This window comes from Pseudophryne corroboree, chromosome 10 (genome assembly GCF_028390025.1).
Source record: "Pseudophryne corroboree isolate aPseCor3 chromosome 10, aPseCor3.hap2, whole genome shotgun sequence".
NCBI lineage: Eukaryota > Metazoa > Chordata > Amphibia > Anura > Myobatrachidae > Pseudophryne > Pseudophryne corroboree.
The window spans coordinates 314,143,336-314,164,512 of NC_086453.1; the positions used below are offsets into that span (position 1 = coordinate 314,143,336).

General features: G+C 46.0%; 1 protein-coding gene across 3 annotated transcripts in view; it reads right to left on the reverse strand.

Annotated features, from left to right (window-relative positions):
- Positions 1 to 21,177, reverse strand: part of TBCEL (tubulin folding cofactor E like) — a 96,295-nt gene that overhangs the window by 27,323 nt on the left and 47,795 nt on the right. For all 3 annotated transcript variants that reach the window (XM_063943498.1, XM_063943499.1, XM_063943497.1), the window contains exons 3-6: positions 18,321 to 18,460; positions 15,714 to 15,895; positions 13,519 to 13,775; positions 12,898 to 13,024 (exon numbers count right to left, since the gene is read on the reverse strand). In XM_063943498.1, the coding sequence (XP_063799568.1) occupies positions 12,898 to 13,024; positions 13,519 to 13,775; positions 15,714 to 15,895; positions 18,321 to 18,460 (706 nt within the window). The remainder of the gene's footprint in view (positions 1 to 12,897; positions 13,025 to 13,518; positions 13,776 to 15,713; positions 15,896 to 18,320; positions 18,461 to 21,177) is intronic.

Below are 21,177 nucleotides of genomic sequence, written 5' to 3' on the forward strand. Positions count from 1 at the left end.
AACTTCTTGTTATCCTAAATATAGAATGAGACCTATTCCAATGTATGAGTTTATACATACAGGGCACAGCTCTTCTGCAGATTCTAGTGTTTGTCCACTATCTGTAATTTTAGAAAAATGGTTATTAAAGGCAGTGCGGCAAATTCAACTGATGGCGGGAAATTAAAAATAAACTTTTTTTCCCTATTAATTACAAGACTGAAAATGAGATGCAGTGATTTTGTATTTTTTCACGCAAGTCTGATTTTTCCTAAAATTGTTCATTTTAGGAAAAATCCCTGGACTTGCTCTGGCAACCCCCTTACGGACTAATTAAACAATTGGAAGTTTCCAATTAGCTTAATTAGCCGTAATTACTCACCGGTATCTTCTCCTCCAGCAATGGGACCTGGTCAGCAGCGGTGAATATGTGAGTGTATAATGGTGGTCATTCCGAGTTGTTCGCTAGCTGTTTTCGGTCGCAGGGCAACGTTCAGGCAAAAAAATCGGCACTTCTGCGCATCCATATGCGGCGCAATGCGCACGCACGAAATTCTTTCACAACGGCCGATGCAGTTTCACATAAGGTCTAGCGAAGCATTTCAGTTGCACTGCTGACCGCAGAGTGATTGACATATAGTGGGCGTTTCTGGGTGTCAACTGACCGTTTTCAGGGAGTGATCGTAAAAACGCAGGCGTGCCTGGAAAAACACAGGCAGGGAGTGTTTGTGACGTCAAAACAGGAACTGAATAGTCTGAAGTGATCGCAAGCGCTGAGTAGGTCTGGAGCTACTCTGAAACTGCTCAAAAATAAGAATTTACTTACCGATAATTCTATTTCTCGTAGTCCGTAGTGGATGCTGGGGACTCCGTAAGGACCATGGGGAATAGCGGCTCCGCAGGAGACAGGGCACAAAAGTAAAAGCTTTAGGATCAGGTGGTGTGCACTGGCTCCTCCCCCTATGACCCTCCTCCAAGCCTCAGTTAGGATACTGTGCCCGGACGAGCGTACACAATAAGGAAGGATCTTGAATCCCGGGTAAGACTCATACCAGCCACACCAATCACACTGTACAACCTGTGATCTGAACCCAGTTAACAGCATTATAACAGCGGAGCCTCTGAAAAGATGGCTCACAACAATAATAACCCGATTTTTGTAACAATAACTATGTACAAGTATTGCAGACAATCCGCACTTGGGATGGGCGCCCAGCATCCACTACGGACTACGAGAAATAGAATTATCGGTAAGTAAATTCTTATTTTCTCTGACGTCCTAAGTGGATGCTGGGGACTCCGTAAGGACCATGGGGATTATACCAAAGCTCCCAAACGGGCGGGAGAGTGCGGATAACTCTGCAACACCGAATGAGAGAACTCCAGGTCCTCCTCAGCCAGGGTATCAAATTTGTAGAATTTTGCAAACGTGTTTGCCCCTGACCAAGTAGCAGCTCGGCAAAGTTGTAAAGCCGAGACCCCTTGGGCAGTCGCCCAAGATGAGCCCACCTTGCTTGTGGAATGGGCAATTACCGATTTTGGCTGTGGCAGGCCTGCCACAGAATGTGCAAGCTGAATTGTACTACAAATCCAACGAGCAATCGTCTGCTTAGAAGCAGGAGCACCCAGTTTGTTGGGTGCATACAGGATAAACAGCGAGTCAGTTTTCCTGACTCCAGCCGTCCTGGAAACATATATTTTCAGGGCCCTGACAACATCTAGCAACTTGGAGTCCTCCAAGTCCCTATTAGCCGCAGGTACCACAATAGGCTGGTTCAGGTGAAACGCTGACACCACCTTAGAGAAAAACTGGGGACGAGTCCGCAGTTCTGCCCTGTCCGAATGGAAAAAGAGATATGGGCTTTTGTGAGACAAAGCCGCCAATTCTGACACTCGCCTGGCCGAGGCCAGGGCCAACCGCATGGTCACTTTCCATGTGAGATATTTCCAATCCACAGATTTGAGCGGTTCAAACCAATGTGATTTGAGGAATCCCAGAACTACGTTGAGATCCCACGGTGCCACTGGAGGCACAAAAGGGGGTTGTATATGCAGTACTCCCTTGACAAACGTCTGGACTTCAGGAACTGAAGCCAATTCTTTCTGGAAGAAAAACGACAGGGCCGAAATTTGAACCTTAATGGACCCCAATTTTAGGCCCATAGACACTCCTGTTTGCAGGAAATGCAGGAATCGACCGAGTTGAAATTTCTTCGTGGGGGCCTTCCTGGCCTCACACCACGCAACATATTTTCGCCACCTGTGGTGATAATGTTGTGCGGTCACCTCCTTCCTGGCTTTGACCAGGGTAGGGATGACCTCTTCCGGAATGCCTTTTTCCCTTAGGATCCGGCGTTCAACCGCCATGCCGTCAAACGCAGCCGCGGTAAGTCTTGGAACAGACATGGTACTTGCTGAAGCAAATCCCTTCTTAGCGGCAGAGGCCATGGGTCCTCTGTGAGCATCTCTTGAAGTTCCGGGTACCAAGTCCTTCTTGGCCAATCCGGAGCCACGAGTATAGTTCTTACTCCTCTACGTCTTATAATTCTCAGTACCTTGGGTATGAGAAGCAGAGGAGGGAACACATACACCGACTGGTACACCCACGGTGTTACCAGAACGTCCACAGCTATTGCCTGAGGGTCTCTTGACCTGGCGCAATACCTGTCCAGTTTTTTGTTCAGGCGGGATGCCATCATGTCCACCTTTGGTCTTTCCCAACGGTTCACAATCATGTGGAAGACTTCCAGATGAAGTCCCCACTCTCCCGGGTGGAGGTCGTGCCTGCTGAGGAAGTCTGCTTCCCAGTTGTCCACTCCCGGAATGAACACTGCTATCACACGATTTTCAGCCCAGCGAAGAATCCTTGCAGTTTCTGCCATTGCCCTCCTGCTTCTTGTGCCGCCCTGTCTGTTTACGTGGGCGACTGCCGTGATGTTATCCGACTGGATCAATACCGGCTGACCTTGAAGCAGAGGTCTTGCTAAGCTTAGAGCATTGTAAATTGCCCTTAGCTCCAGTATATTTATGTGGAGAGAAGTCTCCAGACTTGACCACACTCCCTGGAAATTTTTTCCCTGTGTGACTGCTCCCCAGCCTCTCAGGCTGGCATCCGTGGTCACCAGGACCCAGTCCTGAATGCCGAATCTGCGGCCCTCTAGTAGATGAGCACTCTGCAGCCACCACAGAAGAGGAGACAGGGTTATCCGCTGATGCATCTGAAGATGCGATCCGGACCATTTTTCCAGCAGATCCCACTGAAAAGTTCTTGCGTGAAATCTGCCGAATGGAATCGCTTCGTAAGAAGCCACCATTTTTCCCAGGACCCTTGTGCAATGATGCACTGACACTTTTCCTGGTTTCAGGAGGTTCCTGACTAGCTCGGATAACTCCCTGGCTTTCTCCTCCGGGAGAAACACCTTTTTCTGGACTGTGTCCAGAATCATCCCTAGGAACAGCAGACGTGTCGTCGGGATCAGCTGCGATTTTGGAATATTTAGAATCCACCCGTGCTGTTGTAGCAGTACCCGAGATAGTGCTACTCCGACCTCCAACTGTTCCTTGGACTTTGCCCTTATCAGGAGATCATCCAAGTAAGGGATAATTAAGACGTCTTTTCTTCGAAGAAGAATCATCATTTCGGCCCTTACCTTGGTAAAGACCCGGGGTGCCGTGGACAATCCAAACGGCAGCGTCTGAACTGATAGTGACAGTTCAGTACCACGAACCTGAGGTACCCTTGGTGAGAAGGGCAAATTGGGACATGGAAGTAAGCATCCTTGATGTCCAAGGACACCATATAGTCCCCTCTTCCAGGTTCGCTATCACTGCTCTGAGTGACTCCATCTTGATTTGAACCTTTGTATGTAAGTGTTCAAAGATTTCAGATTTAGAATAGGTCTCACCGAGCCGTCTGGCTTCGGTACCACAAATAGTGTGGAATAATACCCCTTTCCTTGTTGTAGGAGGGGTACTTTGATTATCACCTGCTGGTGAATTGCTTCCAATACTGCCTCCCTGTCGGAGGGAGACGTTGGTAAAGCAGACCTCAGGAACCTGCGAGGAGGCGACGTCTCGAATTCCAATCTGTACCCCTGAGATACTACCTGTAGGATCCAGGGGTCCACTTGCGAGTGAGCCCACTGCGCGCTGAAACTCTTGAGACGACCCCCCACCGCACCTGAGTCCGCTTGTAAGGCCCCAGCGTCATGCTGAGGGCTTGGCAGAAGCGGTGGAGGGCTTCTGTTCCTGGGAAGGGGCTGCCTGCTGCAGTCTTTTTTCCTTTCCTCTACCCCTGGGCAGATATGACTGGCCTTTTGCCCGCTTGCCCTTATGGGGACGAAAGGACTGAGGCTGAAAAGACGGTGTCTTTTTCTGCTGAGAGGTGACTTGGGGTAAAAAGGTGGATTTTTCAGCTGTTGCCGTGGCCACCAGGTCCGATAGACCTACCCCAAATAACTCCTCCCCTTTATACGGCAATACTTCCATGTGCCGTTTGGAATCCGCATCACCTGACCACTGTCGTGTCCATAAACATCTTCTGGCAGAAATGGACATCGCACTTACTCTTGATGCCAGAGTGCAAATATCCCTCTGTGCATCTCGCATATATAGAAATGCATCCTTTAAATGCTCTATAGTCAATAAAATACTGTCCCTGTCAAGGGTATCAATAGTTTCAGTCAGGGAAACCGACCAAGCCACCCCAGCACTGCACATCCAGGCTGAGGCTATCGCTGGTCGCAGTATAACACCAGTATGTGTGTATATACTTTTTAGGATATTTTCCAGCCTCCTATCAGCTGGTTCCTTGAGGGCGGCCGTATCTGGAGACGGTAACGCCACTTGTTTTGATAAGCGTGTGAATGCCTTATCCACCCTAGGGGGTGTTTCCCAACGCGCCCTAACTTCTGGCGGGAAAGGGTATAACGCCAATCATTTCTTAGATATTAGCAATATTTAATTCATCTGATTCAGGAAAAACTACAGGTAGTTTTTTCACACCCCACATAATACCCTTTTTTGTGGTACTTGTAGTATCAGAAATATGTAACACCTCCTTCATTGCCCTTATCATGTAACGTGTGGCCCTACTGGAAAATACGTCTGTTTCTTCACCGTCGACACTGGAGTCAGTGTCCGTGTCTGTGTCTGTGTCGACCGACTGAGGTAATGGCCGTTTTAAAGCCCCTGACGGTGTTTGAGACGCCTGGACAGGTACTAATTGGTTTGCCGGCCGTCTCACGTCGTCAACCGACCTTGCAGCGTGTTGACATTATCACGTAATTCCATAAATAAGCCATCCATTCCGGTGTCGACTCCCTAGGGGGTGACATCACCATTACAGGAAATTTCTCCGCCTCCACACCAACATCGTCCTCATACATGTCGACACACACGTACCGACACACAGCACACACACAGGGAATGCTCTGATAGAGGACAGGACCCCACTAGCCTTTTGGGGAGACAGAGGGAGAGTTTGCCAGCACACACCAAAACGCTATAATTATACAGGGACAACCTTATAATAAGTGTTTTCCCTTATAGCATCTTAATATATTATAATATCGCCACACAAAATGCCCCCCCTCTCTGTTTTAACCCTGTTTCTGTAGTGCAGTGCAGGGGAGAGCCTGGGAGCCTTCCTAGCAGCGGAGCTGTGTAGGAAAATGGCGCTGTGTGCTGAGGAGAATAGGCCCCGCCCACTTTCCGGCGGGCTCTTCTCCCGGTTTTTCTGACAACCTGGCAGGGGTTAAATACATCCATATAGCCTCAGGGGCTATATGTGATGTATTTTTAGCCAGCATAGGTACTTTCATTGCTGCCCAGGGCGCCCCCCCCAGCGCCCTGCACCCTCAGTGACCGTTGGTGTGAAGTGTGCTGAGAGCAATGGCGCACAGCTGCCGTGCTGTGCGCTACCTTAAGAAGACTGGGAAGTCTTCAGCCGCCGATTTCTGGACCTTCTCTCTCTTCAGCATCTGCAAGGGGGTCGGCGGCGCGGCTCCGGTGACCCATCCAGGCTGTACCTGTGATCGTCCCTCTGGAGCTAGTGTCCAGTAGCCTAAGAAGCCAATCCATCCTGCACGCAGGTGAGTTCACTTCTTCTCCCCTAAGTCCCGCGTTGCAGTGAGCCTGTTGCCAGCAGGACTCACTGAAAATAAAAAACCTAACAAAACTTTTACTCTAAGCAGCTCTTTAGGAGAGCCACCTAGATTGCACCCTTCTCGGCCGGGCACAAAAACCTAACTGAGGCTTGGAGGAGGGTCATAGGGGGAGGAGCCAGTGCACACCACCTGATCCTAAAGCTTTTACTTTTGTGCCCTGTCTCCTGCGGAGCCGCTATTCCCCATGGTCCTTACGGAGTCCCCAGCATCCACTTAGGACGTCAGAGAAAATATTTTGTAGTCGCTCTGCGATCCTTTCGGTCGCACTTCTGCTAAGCTAAGATACACTCCCAGTGGGCGGCGGCATAGCGTTTGCACGGCTGCTAAAAGCAGCTAGCGAGCAAACAACTCGGAATGAGGGCCAATGTGTATGAGTGTGTGCAGGAGTATGTGTGTTACCACCCCCCTTCCCTCTATGCAATCACTGCGGAGGCAATGACTGGGAGAACTACTTCTCCCAGCAGCCTCCATGCCTCCCAGCAGCCCTCTCGCCAGTGTAAAGACCACCAGACAGGTGAGAGTATATATTTTTTTTTTAACTTGCGACCATTTTTAAAATTGGATACCGTGGGTATTGGAAGCGCGCATACCTGTGGTAATCCAAAATTGGACAGAAGATAGCAAAGGGTTTTTGTTACCTCATGCCCAATTCACCCCAGTGTATCCATTTTGTCCACTGCGAGATAAAGCCATCAGACAGACAGGCCAATTTTCTGACCTTACCATACACTGTCAGTTAATTGGTCTGTCTGTCTGATGGGTAGATCCACTGTCAGGTCCGAACACCAATTATATCCTCTGTTGGGAATGCTGAAATATTTCCCATGCCCGACAAAGCGATAACTGGTGCTAGGTCGCAGCCGTACGCTGTGCAATTATCCGCCCAATCAGCAGATAACTGGCTGATCGAACCAATAATTGCACAGTGTGTGGCCGCCTTAAGATTGACAAATTAAATATCTCTTTTGATAAAATAAATACCACATCTTGAACTGTCTCTTCCACTAAATACAGTCTAGGGTATAATGAGATTGAAATTTAATATAAGAAACATATTTTATTTAATCACTTATACAGAATGTAATACTTTATGGAATCGATTTAACGACACGTAGCTGTAGCAATGATGTTGAAGCCCTGTCAACTGTAGCCCTGCCCTGTCTCTCCTCCCGCATGGCCTGTTCTCACCCAGGACTCGCAGAGTTTTGTAAGCCCCTGAGGGGCTGTTTAATGAGCAAGAGAGGAGCTATAGTAACTGTGGCAAAAAGCCCCACCTGCATGGATTCGTGGGGCGACCACTACATGTCAGATATACCATGAGACACACGTATGAGACATGTAAATTAAACAATGTGGGCTTGATACTATATATAGTTAAATATAGTCAAAATTATATAGACACAAATCTTGGGAATAGGTATAAAACCTATGCGAAACATGCGGGACCATTGTAGAGATATTGAAAAAGTATAAACCAGTCAGTGTGCCTAGATCAGGCCACCAGCCTAAATGTAGCTGCAGGACAAGAAGGGTGCTTACTATGCAAACTACTGAGGCTAGTCTGACTTAAATGAGCTATGTAACTCAATGTCTACGATGGAAGATAATGTACATGGGTTGTCCACCTCCAAGACATTCCACATAAAAAAAGGCCTTTATGGGAGTCTTGCAAGGAAGAACCGTATACTGCAGAGACATGTCTGGCTAAGTGATGTGTGTGGTGTGACACCAGACAGATAACACCAGCTGAGAAAATAGGATTTTAAATACCTAGCGGTAAATCCATTTCTCGTAGTCCATAAGGGATACTGGGGTCCACTTAGTAGAATGGGGTATAGACGGAGTCCAAAGGATCCGGTGCACTTTAAATTTCTTCAACTGGGTGTGCTGGCTCCTCCCCTCTATGCCCAGTATCCCTTATGGACTACGAGAAAAGGATTTACCGGTAGGTATTTAAAATCCTATTTTCTCCAGCATCCATAAGGGATACTGGGGTTCACTTAGTACGATGGGGACGTCCCAAAGCTTCCAGAAGGGGCGGGAATGTGCGGAGACATCTGCAGCACCGCCTGCCCAAACTGGGTATCCTCTTTGGCCAGGGTATCAAACTTGTAGAACTTCACAAAGGTGTTCTTCCCAGACCATGTAGCAGCTCGGCATAGTTGCAGGGCCGAGACTCCACGAGCAGCCGCCCAGGAAGACCCCACTGATCTTGTAGAGTGGGCCTTCAGAAAATGTGGAACAGGTAAGGCTGCCGACACATAGGCCTGTTGGATAGTCAACTTAAGCCAACGAGCAATGGACTGCTTAGAAGCAGGGCAACCCTTTTCTGTGCATTATATAGCACAAACAGGGAATCCGTCTTTCTAATCCGAGCCATCCTCTTGACGTAGATCTTCAAGGCACGCACAGCATCCAAAGCCTCCGGAGGAGCAGAAGAGCCAGAACTAGACGGAACCACAATAGGTTGGTTTAAATGGAATGCAGAGACAACTTTTGGCAGGAACTGCTGCCTAGTCCTGAGCTCTGCTCTGTCCTCGTTAAAGACCAAGTAAGGACTTTTACACGATAAGGCCCCCAATTCAGAGACATGTCTATCAGAAGCCAGGGCCAATAATATTACCGTCTTCCACGTAGGGTACTTGACTTCTATTTTCATCAGCGGTTCAAACCAGGAGGATTGTAGAAAATCCAAAACCAAATTCAAATCCCAGGGTGCTGTTGGTGGCACAAAGAGAGGCTGTATGCAAGAAGGTCTGAACCTCTGGCAACATAGCCAACTTCTTCTGGAAGAAAATAGAGAGGGCTGAAATCTGGACCTTAAGGGAGCCCAGACGTAAGCCCATATCCACACCCGTCTGCAGGAAACGTAAGAAACGTCCCTGGCTGAATTTCGCAGGAGGATATGTGCGCTCCTCGCACCAAGTGACATATAGTTTCCACATATGATGATAGTGTTTTGACATCACAGGCTTTCTGGCCTGAACCATAGTTGCAATAACCTTTTTGGAAAGGCCTTTGTGAGGTAGGATGTTCCACTCAACCTCCATGCCATCAAACGAAGTCGCCGTAAGTCCGGGTAGACAAAAGGTCCTTGTAAAGGTCTCTTCTCATTGGCAGAGGCCAAGGGTCTATTACGGACATGTCCAGAAGGTCCGCGTACCACGCCCTTCGATGCCAATCTGGGGCAATCAGAATTGCCTGGACTCTTTGATTCCTGATTCGCTTTAGCACCCTCGGGAGCAGAGGAATCGGGAGGAAACAGGTAGACCAGCCGGTAAGGCCAAGACGTCATCAGTCCATCTACTGCCGTCGCCTGAGGGTCCCTGGTTCTCGAACAATACCATTGAAGCTTCTTGTTGAGTTGAGATGCCATCATGTCTATCTGTGGACAGCCCCACAAGATTGATGATCTGTTGGAACACCTGCTGGTGTAGGCCCCACTCCCCCGGGTGGAGATCGTGACGTCTGAGGAAGTCCACCTCCCAGTTGTCCACCTCCAGAATGAAGATGGCCGACATTGCTCTTGTATTTCTTTCCGCCCAGAGGAGTATCCTTGAAATCTTTTGCATGCAGGCTCTGCTTTTTGCTTGATTGATATAAGCCCCGGCTGTGGTGTTGTCCGACTGAAACTGAACAGCTCGATCCTGGAGCAGAGGAGAGGGCTGAAGCAGAGCGTTGTAGATCGCCCGAAGTTCCAGAATGTTGATCGGAAGTAGGGCTTCGTGGGCTGACCACCTGCCCTGGAACTGAGCCCCTTGGGTGACAGCTCCCCATCCCCTCAGACTCGCATCTGTCGTGAGGAGGATCCAATTCTGAATCCCGAAACTCTGACCTACCAGTAGGTTTGAGGACTGCAGCCACCACAGGAGGGAAATCCTGGCCTGAGGTGAGAACCGTATAATCCGATGCATCTGTAGGTGCGATCCGGACCACTTGCTTAGAAGAGCCAATTGAAATGTTCTGGCATGGAACCTTCCGTACTGGATCGCTTCGTATGAGGGTACCATCTTTCCCAACAATCGTATGCAAAGATGGATGGATATCAGAGTCGGCCGTAGGACCGCTCTGACCATTTCCTGAAGCATCCTTGCTTTGTCCTCTGGGAGGAATACTCTCTGATCTACTGTGTTCAGAAACATTCCCTGGAACAGGATCCACTGAGTAGTCTCCAGGTGGGACTTCTGCAAATTGAGAATCCACCCATGATGTAACAGAAGCTGAATAGTACGGTCTATACTGAGCAATAGAAGCTCCTGGGATCTCGCTTTTATCAAGAGATTGTCCAGGTAAGGGACGATGTTTACCCCCTGGACTCGAAGCTGGAACATAATTTCCGCCATTACCTTCGTGTAGACCCTCGGAGCTGTGTACAGTCCGAAGGGTAGCGCCTGGAACTGGTAGTGATCGTTCAGCAGGGCGAACCGCAGGTAAGCCTGGTGAGGCGGCCAAATTGGAATATGGAGATAAGCGTCCTTTATATCCAGCGAGACCATGAACTCCTGTTCTTCCAGACCCGCAATCACTGCTCGCAAGGATTCCATCTTGAACTTGAAAACCTTTAGGTAAGGGTTCAAGGATTTTAGATTCAAAATGAGTCTTACCGAACCGTCCGGTTTCGGTACCACAAACAGATCCTCCTTTATCTCCTCATCAGGTTCTGAGAGTAAAGCAGGGAACCCACGTTTTAGTGACCCTGATCTAGAGAGGGGGGCTGTTGAACATCTGCCCTGGCAGCTAGCTCTGCAACAGCCTGCTGTAGTTGAGTCTTTTGAGTATTAGCATTGAGCTAAGATGACATATCTGACATCATGGATTTTAAGGCTCTTGACCCTTTCCCCCTGCCCCCTCACTGAGTTGTGAGGACTGGCTTCATTGTTCACATGATATGAAACCAGATGTAGAGGGAGAGAATCTGGCATGACATACACTGCATAATTGGTGTTTTACCATGTTTACAGTAGACAACACTTATATACACATACACACAGACAAGTAATATAATAGCAAGCCTGCGCTTACTGTATGTGAAAGGGAGACACAGAGGAAGGAACAGCACACTCAAGCTAAGCAGCCCCAGTGAGACTGCAAGCTGTTTTTGTCCTGTTCAGGACACAATTGTGTACACTAGCAGCTCTCCCCCTTTGCTACACCCCTGTACCAGTATTCCTGCGTATCCTGAGTGTCTGGAGGAGCTGTGTGTGCCTGCTGCTGCAGCTGTAAGCAGAGGAAGGCGCCAAAACGCCACTGGTCCCGTACTGAAGGAAGCTCTACCCCTGTAATGGCATCGGAGCTATATAGATTTTTATACTGCCAATGTCTCCCACAGAGTGTAAAACTAAGTAAAGATACCTATTATCACTACTGGCCAGTGTACATAGGGGGCTATAGCGGATCCCCCCCAGGGAGGGTCCCGTATGCTGCCCCTGCGTTTGCGCCACACCAAGAACCGGGGGACCCCCCTAGCGGGGCCCCCCAGTTTGTACTCACCACTCCTCACCTTCAGGCATCTGTTAGGGGTGTGCGGTAAGCGGTGTGCTGCGATTGCGACAGTTAAGGCACAGTGCCCTGCTGTACAACAACCTCTCAGGACGGTGGTCCTGCAGCGGGGAAGAGGCAGGGGCGGAACTCTGGGAGGCAGTGGAGTCGGCTGCCGCCGGGCTCCTGACCTCAAGGGGGCACATCTCCTCCACTGTCTCCCGCTGCCTGACCCTGAAGATCGTTCGCTGCGAGGAGCTTACGTGACACGGTAGCTGCCTCCTAGTACATACAGAGAGCTGGCTGTGGCTACAGCTAGGGGGAGCTCCAGAACGCAGCTCCTGCCAGGCTCTTCCAGATGAGCTGGCCGAGTGAAGCTCTCTGTTCTTCCGTTGGGCTGATAGCAGCAGGTAGGCACTGGCAGCTCTTGCTTCAAGCTGCACTGGGGAAGGGGGGGGGGGGGGGGGTGTAGTTGGAAAGGGGAGGGGTGCTGGGGGGTCTTTAATAAATGTTGGCAGCACTGTGTTTTATGTGTGCATGTTTAAGTGAGGTGTGTGTGTGTGTAAGTGAAGGAGGCATGTGTTTGTTTTTGTGTGTGTGTTTTTAAGTGAAAGAGGTGTGTGTGCGTGTTAGGGAGACGTGTGTGTGTGTGTGTGTGTGTGTGTTTGTGTGTGTATGTATGTGTGAGAGAGGCATATGTGTGTGTGTAAGTGAAAGAGGCATGTTTGTGAGTTTAAATGAGGGAGGCGTGTGTGTGTGTGTGTGTGAGTTTAAGTGAAGGAAGCATGTGTAAGTGAGAGGCATGCTTGTAAGTGAGAGGCGTTTGTGTTTAAGCGAAGGAGGCATGTGTGTGTTTAAGCTAAGGAGGCGTGTGTGAGAGGCGTGTGTGTGTTTAAGTGAAAGAGGCGTTTGTGTGTTTTTTATATATATACTGTATATCGGCACACCACTATGCCAAAGCACAGAGAGTGCTGGTACCCTGCTAAACAGAGCGAGAGCGGTCTCAGTTGGGGACCCCAGAAAAGAAATATTTGAAAGAGAGAAGATTTAGTACAAGGGTTATTAAAAATGGAACCTACTTTACAGAAAACAAGCTATTTTTATTTGATCGCAAGAACATTTTATTAAAATCAACTAAAACAGTGAGATCATAATCTGGAAACAGTGTATAGACAAATGACTTCATGTATAGGGTACTTTGTTACCGAATGTGGCTAATATCACTGTGTACAGCAGGAAGTATGGCTCTGTATAAAGGTAGTAAAATAAATACCTTGCAACCACTAATTTCCTTCGCTCCTCTGTGCTGTAAGGCTCCACCAGAGGAATACCCAATAACCGCACTTCTTTCAACATGGGTAAAGAATTCAGTTTATCAATGTCCTCCCAGGAATGTATACCTGTTACAAGAGAAGAATATTCAGATTAATATACAGCTTCCTGGAATAATAATCTAAAATACTAGTTGTGTCACAGGACCTGTTATTTTATCTGCTGTTTAAGTTTATTATTCTTGTAATATTATTTACAAGAGTTCCATGAACTGGTCGTATCTTTCAAATAGTGCTAAAGATACTAGTAGAAATATATATCACTGGGATGTACAGTGAAAGCTGTACAGATGTGTTCTTCAGTGGCGGCTGCAGGGGTGGGGCTGCAGTACTGTCCAAAATTCAAATGGGGGAGCCACACCTACCGCCAGTGAGTCTCGGCCGGTGATGCTTTGCACCATTTTGGGGGGAGGGGGCGTAGTTGGTGTGATAAGTGGTGGGGTTGCCCATAGCAACCAATTAGATTTTAGGAAATCTAACCCTAAGACTGGGGTGCACACCAGGATTGAGAGTTTTGAACGGCAATCAGACTGCAATAACTATACGTGTACAGAGACTCTCACCTGATTTATGAAGACTGATTGATCGGAGATTCGGAAACAGCCGTGACAGTGATTCCTCAGAGTTCCCAATCGTCAGACGGTTGTTATTAGCTAAGATAAGAGTATGGAGACATGGAAACATAGAGCCTAATTTACAAATTTCTGACCAGTCCTGCAGATTATTGTCCGTAATATGAAGAAGTTTTAGTGAACGAAAGCAAGCTGGAGAACTCACGATGGTGTCATAGTCATTAAGGCACAAGAACAGTTCCTCCAAGCTGAAAGAGAGAGACTCAATTACTACCCGGGATTGAATACAACTTCAATACATATCAAATGATATAACAAACAATGGGGGAGATGTACTAAGCAGTGAAAACAGTGGAGAAGTGAGCCAATGGAGTAGTTGCCAAGGCAACCAATCAGAATTGATGTACCATTTATAATTTGCATACTATAAAATTATACAGAGCACCTGATTGGTTGCCATTGGCAACTTCTCCACTGGCTCACTTCTCCACTCTTATCACTGCTTAGTATACTGTATCTCCCCCTAAGGGGGTTATTCAGATTTGTTAGCAAACCAAAAAAGTTAGCAATTGGGCAAAACCATGCTGCACTAGAGGTGGGGCAGATGTAACATGTGCAGAGAGATTTAGTTTGGCTCTAAAACCACTGAACTATAGCTTTACTTGCTCTTGGTGTATGACACTATGGGGGAAATCCTATTAACCAAGAACAGCTCGCCGCACTGGAGCTGTTTGCAGCTAACTGGATTCCCCCCTATATTTCATATCAAAGAGAATGGAGTGTATAAACACAATAAATGCATTGTAAAAATGTTTTTCCTGAAAATGTAAACCTCGTCTGGCTTTGAGTAATAAATAAAAATATAAATAAATAAATGATTATTATTAGCTCCTGAGGAAGGAAAGTGTTCCGAAACGCGTTGGTGTTATGAGGACCCCTAAGGATTGAACCCACTACAGTTATATGTATGTTTTGCTATTTTTCAGTTTCGAATATCCCTCTACCCCTTCTGGTTTCCTGGGAGCAGTGTGGGGAGGGGAGGATTCCTCCTATAATTTTCTTTTGAAGCCTTAAGGAATAGAGTGGAATAAACTATATCAGACCATTCAGCGGTGGTTATTAATGTTTTATGATTTTTTTTTTTTTAACTTATATATGTATGGGACCTCTTTTGTCTATAAATAATAAATCTTTGAAAACCATCTTGAAGACCCCAGAACCATGCCTTCTACCTTGACTATTGGAAGTGTATTTCAGGTTTAGGAGGCAAAACCATTAGCTGGGGAGACTGCTGATAAAGAAACCTTTTGATGCACACCTATGACCTAGGTGAGTGTCATTCCCGAGAGAGTGTGAAGCTTGTTATCTAATACCCATTTCACACCACACAAATAACACGGTATCGACCCGTTATATTGCCATGTCGACACGGGTTGCTGTGCGGTGTGAAAGGGTCACTCCAGAAATCGCCTGACCCAGTAATTCAACCCAGGAATAAAGAAGGGTTATTCCCGGGTTATCACCGGGTCAGGTGCAGTGTGAACGGGGTTACCTGGGTCAATGCGACCCGTTACCCATTCACAGCATAGGGAAAGGCGGCACGGAGATGATATCATCTCCCAGCGCTGCCTCCGCATCGGCCCCCGATGCCGCCGCGGTCCGTGCCCCCAATGGCGACCCGGCCCGGCATATTGCCATATAGGGTCAAATGCCGGGTCGCACCTGGGAAGGACCCGTTTCCGATTCCCGGGTGAGACCCGGCATTTACGATCTGAAAGCGGTATAAGAGGGGAGAAAAACAGGGAGAAAAGAAACCTTTATGTGAATGCATCTCACTGAATTGAGGCGAGTCCGAAGGTTCCTTTTACCGTAGTGAAGAACTGATGCACGCTACTGGATAGCTTTATTCCTCTGTTATTCTCCATTTATGTAGAAGTATACAGGACGCCTTAACCAAGACGTCCTTGTGGAAGTCTAGCAGCGCTTGTGGACCACTATCTTTTTGTTTGATATACATAATAGTAGAAGTGATGGAATGACATACCACAGTATTCTACATATACTAGACCGCTCATTATCTGTTTGTTAAAATCTGTAGTTGTACCCTATTGTCCGGGCACGGAAGATGCGGCAGTTTACAGATAAGAATATCTCCCACAATACATGCATTGCCCTCTCATGCTTACTGAGGCAGCTCCAACAGCAGGGTGTGGACCGTTTCCCAAGAAACTTTGCAATTATTGAGAACCAGTTTATGGATACAAGAAAATGCTCTGGCACACTCCTGTTCCAAAACGGACATGTGTAGAGGGTTAGAGCTTAGATTCAGGAACTTCAGCTGAGGCACATTTGACACAATTCGGCTGACCTGTTTAATACATGAAATAGAAAAGACACGGTTGGAAATAAGTATTAGTAATCTGCTACAGCATTAAACTGCTCAAAATAATATGCATTATATTCAGTGAGACTGACCGCTTTCACAGAAATGTATTCCATATAAATAGTATAGATTTGTTGATTATTAATACAGGGGCTATAAAATAATTACCCCCTCTCAGATTGTGATATTTCATTTTTCCATTCTTAAATCATAAAGATTTTTTTTTAATGGATATATGACTATGTATTATTACCCATTTTGCTAACATAGGGCCTAATTCAGACCTGATCGCAGCAGCAAAATTGTTCTCTAATGGGGAAAACCATGTGCACTGCAGGTGGGGCAGATATAATATGTGCAGAGAGAGATTAGATTTGGGTGGGGTGTGTTCAAACTGAACTCTAAATTGCAGCGTAAAAATAAAGCAGCCAGTATTTACCCTGCACAGAAACAATATAACCCACCCAAATCTAACTGTTTCTGCACATGTTACATCCGCCCCACCTGCACTGCACTTGGTTTTGCCCATTAGAGAACAATTTTGCTGCTGCGATAAGGTCTGAATTAGGCCCATAGTCCTGAATAAACCATGCAGCAATCAGATATCTTTAGGTCACACAACTGTTTGGAGAAAATGGGTATGATTAAAGTATTTCAACTGATTACTAAATAAATACATCCCTCTGGGAAAGTTGGATAGCATACTTCTAAGCAAGAGCTTCGTCATGAAGATTAAAGAACATTCAAAGCAAATATGAGAAACCCGCATTAAAGATAGGACAAAGTAGAGTCAATACTGGTCTTCCTAACAATTAAAGATAAGGCTAATTAGAGTCAATATTGGTCTTCCATACACTGCAATTTAAAATTATATCACTGGGTTTAGAATTTAGAATGCAGTGCAACCACTTTCTCATGCTTTAATTAGCTATTAATGTTTCTTTATTATGGACATTTCTGTGTCTTTGAAATAATCCTATGTTCCTATATACTGCGTTATCTAACCTTTTCATGCCATTTGCTAATGCATGAAAAGCACAAAACACAAGAGGGTTGGTATGATCAACCTCAAGGTTTCAGTAGAGGTTGGAGAAGGAAAGGAAATAAATGACCACTGAAAATGCTCCTGTTTTAAACTTCTTATATTTATTATTTATGAACCTGGACCAGTAGGGTCTCCAGTATACCTCATGTAAGACACCAGTAGGGTCTCCAGTATACCTCAGGTAAGACACCAGTAGGGTCCCCAGTTTGCCCCAGCTAAGAAATCAGTAGAGTCTCACATTTACCGCAGCTAAGAAACCAGTAGAGTCTCCCGTATACCTCAACCAAGACACCAGTATGGTCTCCCATATAACTCAGCTAAGACACCGGTAGGGTCTCCCATATACCTCAGCTAAGACACCAGTAAGGTCTCCCATATATCTCAGCTAAGACATCAGTAGGGTCTCCCATATACCTCAGCTAAGACACCAGTATGGTCTACCATATACCTCAGCTAAGACACCAGTAGGGTCTCCCATATACCTCAGCTAAGACACCAGTAGGGTCTCCCATATATCTTGGCTAAGACACAAGTAGGGTCTCCCATATACCTCAGCTAAGACACCAGTAGGGTCTCCCATATACCTCAGCTAAGACACCATTAGGGTCTCCCATATACCTTAGCTAACACACCAGTAGGCTCTCCCATATACCTCAGCTAAGACACCAGTAAGGTCTCCCATATATCTCAGCTAAGACATCAGTAGGGTCTCCCATATACCTCAGCTAAGACACCAGTAGGCTCTCCCATATACCGCAGCTAAGACACCAGTAGGCTCTCCCATATACCTCAGCTAAGACACCAGTAAGGTCTCCCATATATCTCAGCTAAGACACCAGTAGGGTCTCCCATATACCTCAGCTAAGACACCAGTAGGGTCTCCCATATATCTCAGCTAAGACACCAGTAGGGTCTCCCATATACCTCAGCTAAGACACCAGTAGGGTCTCCCATATACCTCAGCTAAGACACCAGTAGGGTCTCCCATATACCTCAGCTAAGACACCAGTAGGCTCTCCCATATACCTCAGGTAATACACCAGTAGGGTCTCCCATATACCTCAGCTAAGATACCAGTAGGCTCTCCCATATACCTCAGGTAATACACCAGTAAGGTCTCCCATATACCTCAGCTAAGACACCAGTAGGCTCTCCCATATACCTCAGGTAATACACCAGTAGGGTCTCCCATATACCTCAGCTAAGACACCAGTAGGGTATTTTTTCAGAGTAAATTGTACAGCTAATTTAACCAATTCTGTTTTCTAATGTATAAAATTTCTGGGTATAGTACATTAGGTTCTGAGCCAACCTTCCTAATGCAAGACAAATGACCAGATGATCACTTCATGTGTGTTGTCTAACCTCCTGCCAGTTGTCCAGCTTGTTCCCGGACAGGTCCAGTTCTGAGATGTGGGAACAAAAGGCAGCAATCTCACTTTCATCTCCAGCATGGCTGATGCCACAACTGTTCAAGACCAGGATACTCGGGAGATTCAAGCGGACTGAGAAGCAGAAAGCATGATGAGTTACTCTTCTAATACAAACATTGGACCGGATATAAGGATACCTGGTCCACGATTTTTTAAAGTGGCAATCACAAGGCAAGTTCATGCCTTGTAACTGTTTGCCCCTTTAAAAAAATTGTTAGAGTTCGGCTGGCAACCCGCACGGCCGCCGAACCTAGGCGTCCTTACAAATAAAACAGTTACGCTGAAACCATGAACCACTTTTATCACCAATATGGGGCAGCTCGTGTTCAATTAATGACAGGCTACGGAGGGTCACAAAATTATAATTTAAAGTATTGTAGCTCACATTTAAATATCAAAAAAATAAATATACCTATGGATATAGACACAGGCCCGTGAGGAAAACGGCCAGAGGGTGGTAGAAACAGCTGTTGGGCACCTGCTGTGATGCCCTGATCCTTATTTTTCTCCAGTAAACATCTCTCCATATGCTAATTGTGAGTGCTGGTCTGTGCATTATCTAGATGCCTGGGGTAAGTGTGTATATACAAGTTTAGCCGCTTGGACCCTGCACCACACCAAATATTTGGAACATTAGAGTGCTGTCTCCTATCACAATCTTCAATTACGGATCTATACCAAAATGTTGGTTCCGTGACTCCCAGGCTCATCTACACATAGCAAAAGCAGAAAAGTCACAACGAAAAAGTACTAACGAAAATACTCAACTGGATAGCATAAAAGATAAAAGTAAAAGCTACAGGTACTACATATTTTTGAGCTTCGCCAATGAGAGTTTTTGAAGCGTATTACATGGAGGCTAAATGCTAATTCTCCAATGCCAATCTGCACCAGGGAAGGTGAGAGAGGGAGGCCAGTTTGTGGCAATCAGTGTCTTACCACTCTATCCTTACCTATTAAGTATGATATCAATTGTGACCTAACTGTGTGTGACTTTTTTTCCTATGCGGAAATAGCAAGATATATAGTGGGTCATTCCGAGTTGATCGCTAGCTGCATTCGTTCGCTGTGCAGCGATGAGGCAAAAAAAGGCACGTCTGCACATGCGGCGCAATGCGCACGCGCGACGTACTATTACAACGACCAATGTAGTTTCACACAGGCTCTAGCGAAGCTTTTCAGTCGCACTGCTGGCCGCAGAGTAATTGACATGAAGTGGGCGTCTCTGGGTGTCATCTGACCGTTTTCAGGTAGTGTTCGAAAAAACTCAAGCGTGCAAGGAAAAATGCAGGTGTGGCTGGGAGAACGCAGGGCGTGTTTGTGATGTCAAAACAGGAACTGAACAGTCGGAAGTGATCGCAAGCGCTGAGTAGGTCTGAAGCTACTCTGAAACTGCACAAAAAAACTTTGTAGCCGCTCTGCGTTCCTTTTGTTTGCACTCCTGCTAAGCGAAGATACACTCCCAGTGGGAGGCGGCATAGCGTTTGCATGGCTGCTAAAAACTGCTAGCGAGCGATCAACTCGGAATGACCACCATAGTGTTTACGTAAAAAAACTCTTTTCAAATTCAGCAATAATCACACAAATTATAAGGTCTTGCAGAACCTTTACCGACTGATTGTGATTAATCAATCAACGACCCAGGGATATAGGTGCACCAATACTTAAGTCCAAACTAGGACCACATATATTGAGGCACGCCGATTACAGTTCAATTCTGGACTACAATTAGAGTACGCATAGTACAGCTATGTTTGCCAAATTTATATACATACTGACTTCTATCAGTTCATTATTTTAAATGGATTTTTTTAGGAGACAATATATTTTAATTGATCAATTAAACGTTATGTTTTATATTCACTAACACTGCATAATTAATACAGGTTGAGTATCCCTTATCCAAAATGCTTGGGACCAGAGGTATTTTGGATATCGGAATTTTACGTATTTTGGAATAATTGCATACCACAATGAGATATCATGGTGATGGGACCTAAATATAAGCACAGAATGCATTTATGTTTCATATACACCTTATACACACAGCCTGAAGGTTATTTTAGACAATATTTTTTATAACTTTGTGCATTAAACAAAGTGTGTCTACATTCACACAATTCATTTATGTTTCATATACACCTTATGTGTATACACACCGATGTGGCTTAACAAAAAGATTAAGGAACTTATGGGCAAGAAAAGGCGAGCATTTAAAAAATACAAATCTGACGGGGAAGCAGAGTCATTTCAGCACTATAAGGAATGTAACAAAATTTGCAAAAAGGAAATAAGAGCGGCTAAAGTAGAAACTGAAAAACTAGTAGCAAAGGAAAGCAAAGCGAATCCCAAAAAATTCTTTAAATACATTAATAGCAAGAGATTAAAGAAGGAGAGTATAGGCCCTTTAAAAGACAAGTTGGGAGTCTTAAGCAAAAATCATAATGACATAGCGGACACACTAAATGAGTTTTTTTCAACAGTATTCACTAGAGAGGACCCAATTCAGGGACTGACACATAATCTCAATAATGAGAATATGACACTGATAGGTACTTATTTAAGCGAGGAAGTAGTCTGTGACCGATTAAAACATTTAAAGATTAATAAATCACCAGGGCCCGATGGCATTCATCCAAGGGTTCTAATGGAGCTTCACTCTGAACTGGCAAAACCGCTATCTTTGATCTTTAAGGATTCAGTTATATCAGGTATGGTTCCCAAAGACTGGCGTGTAGCGGAAGTAGTGCCTATATTCAAAAAGGGAAGTAAAGCTGAACCAGGTAATT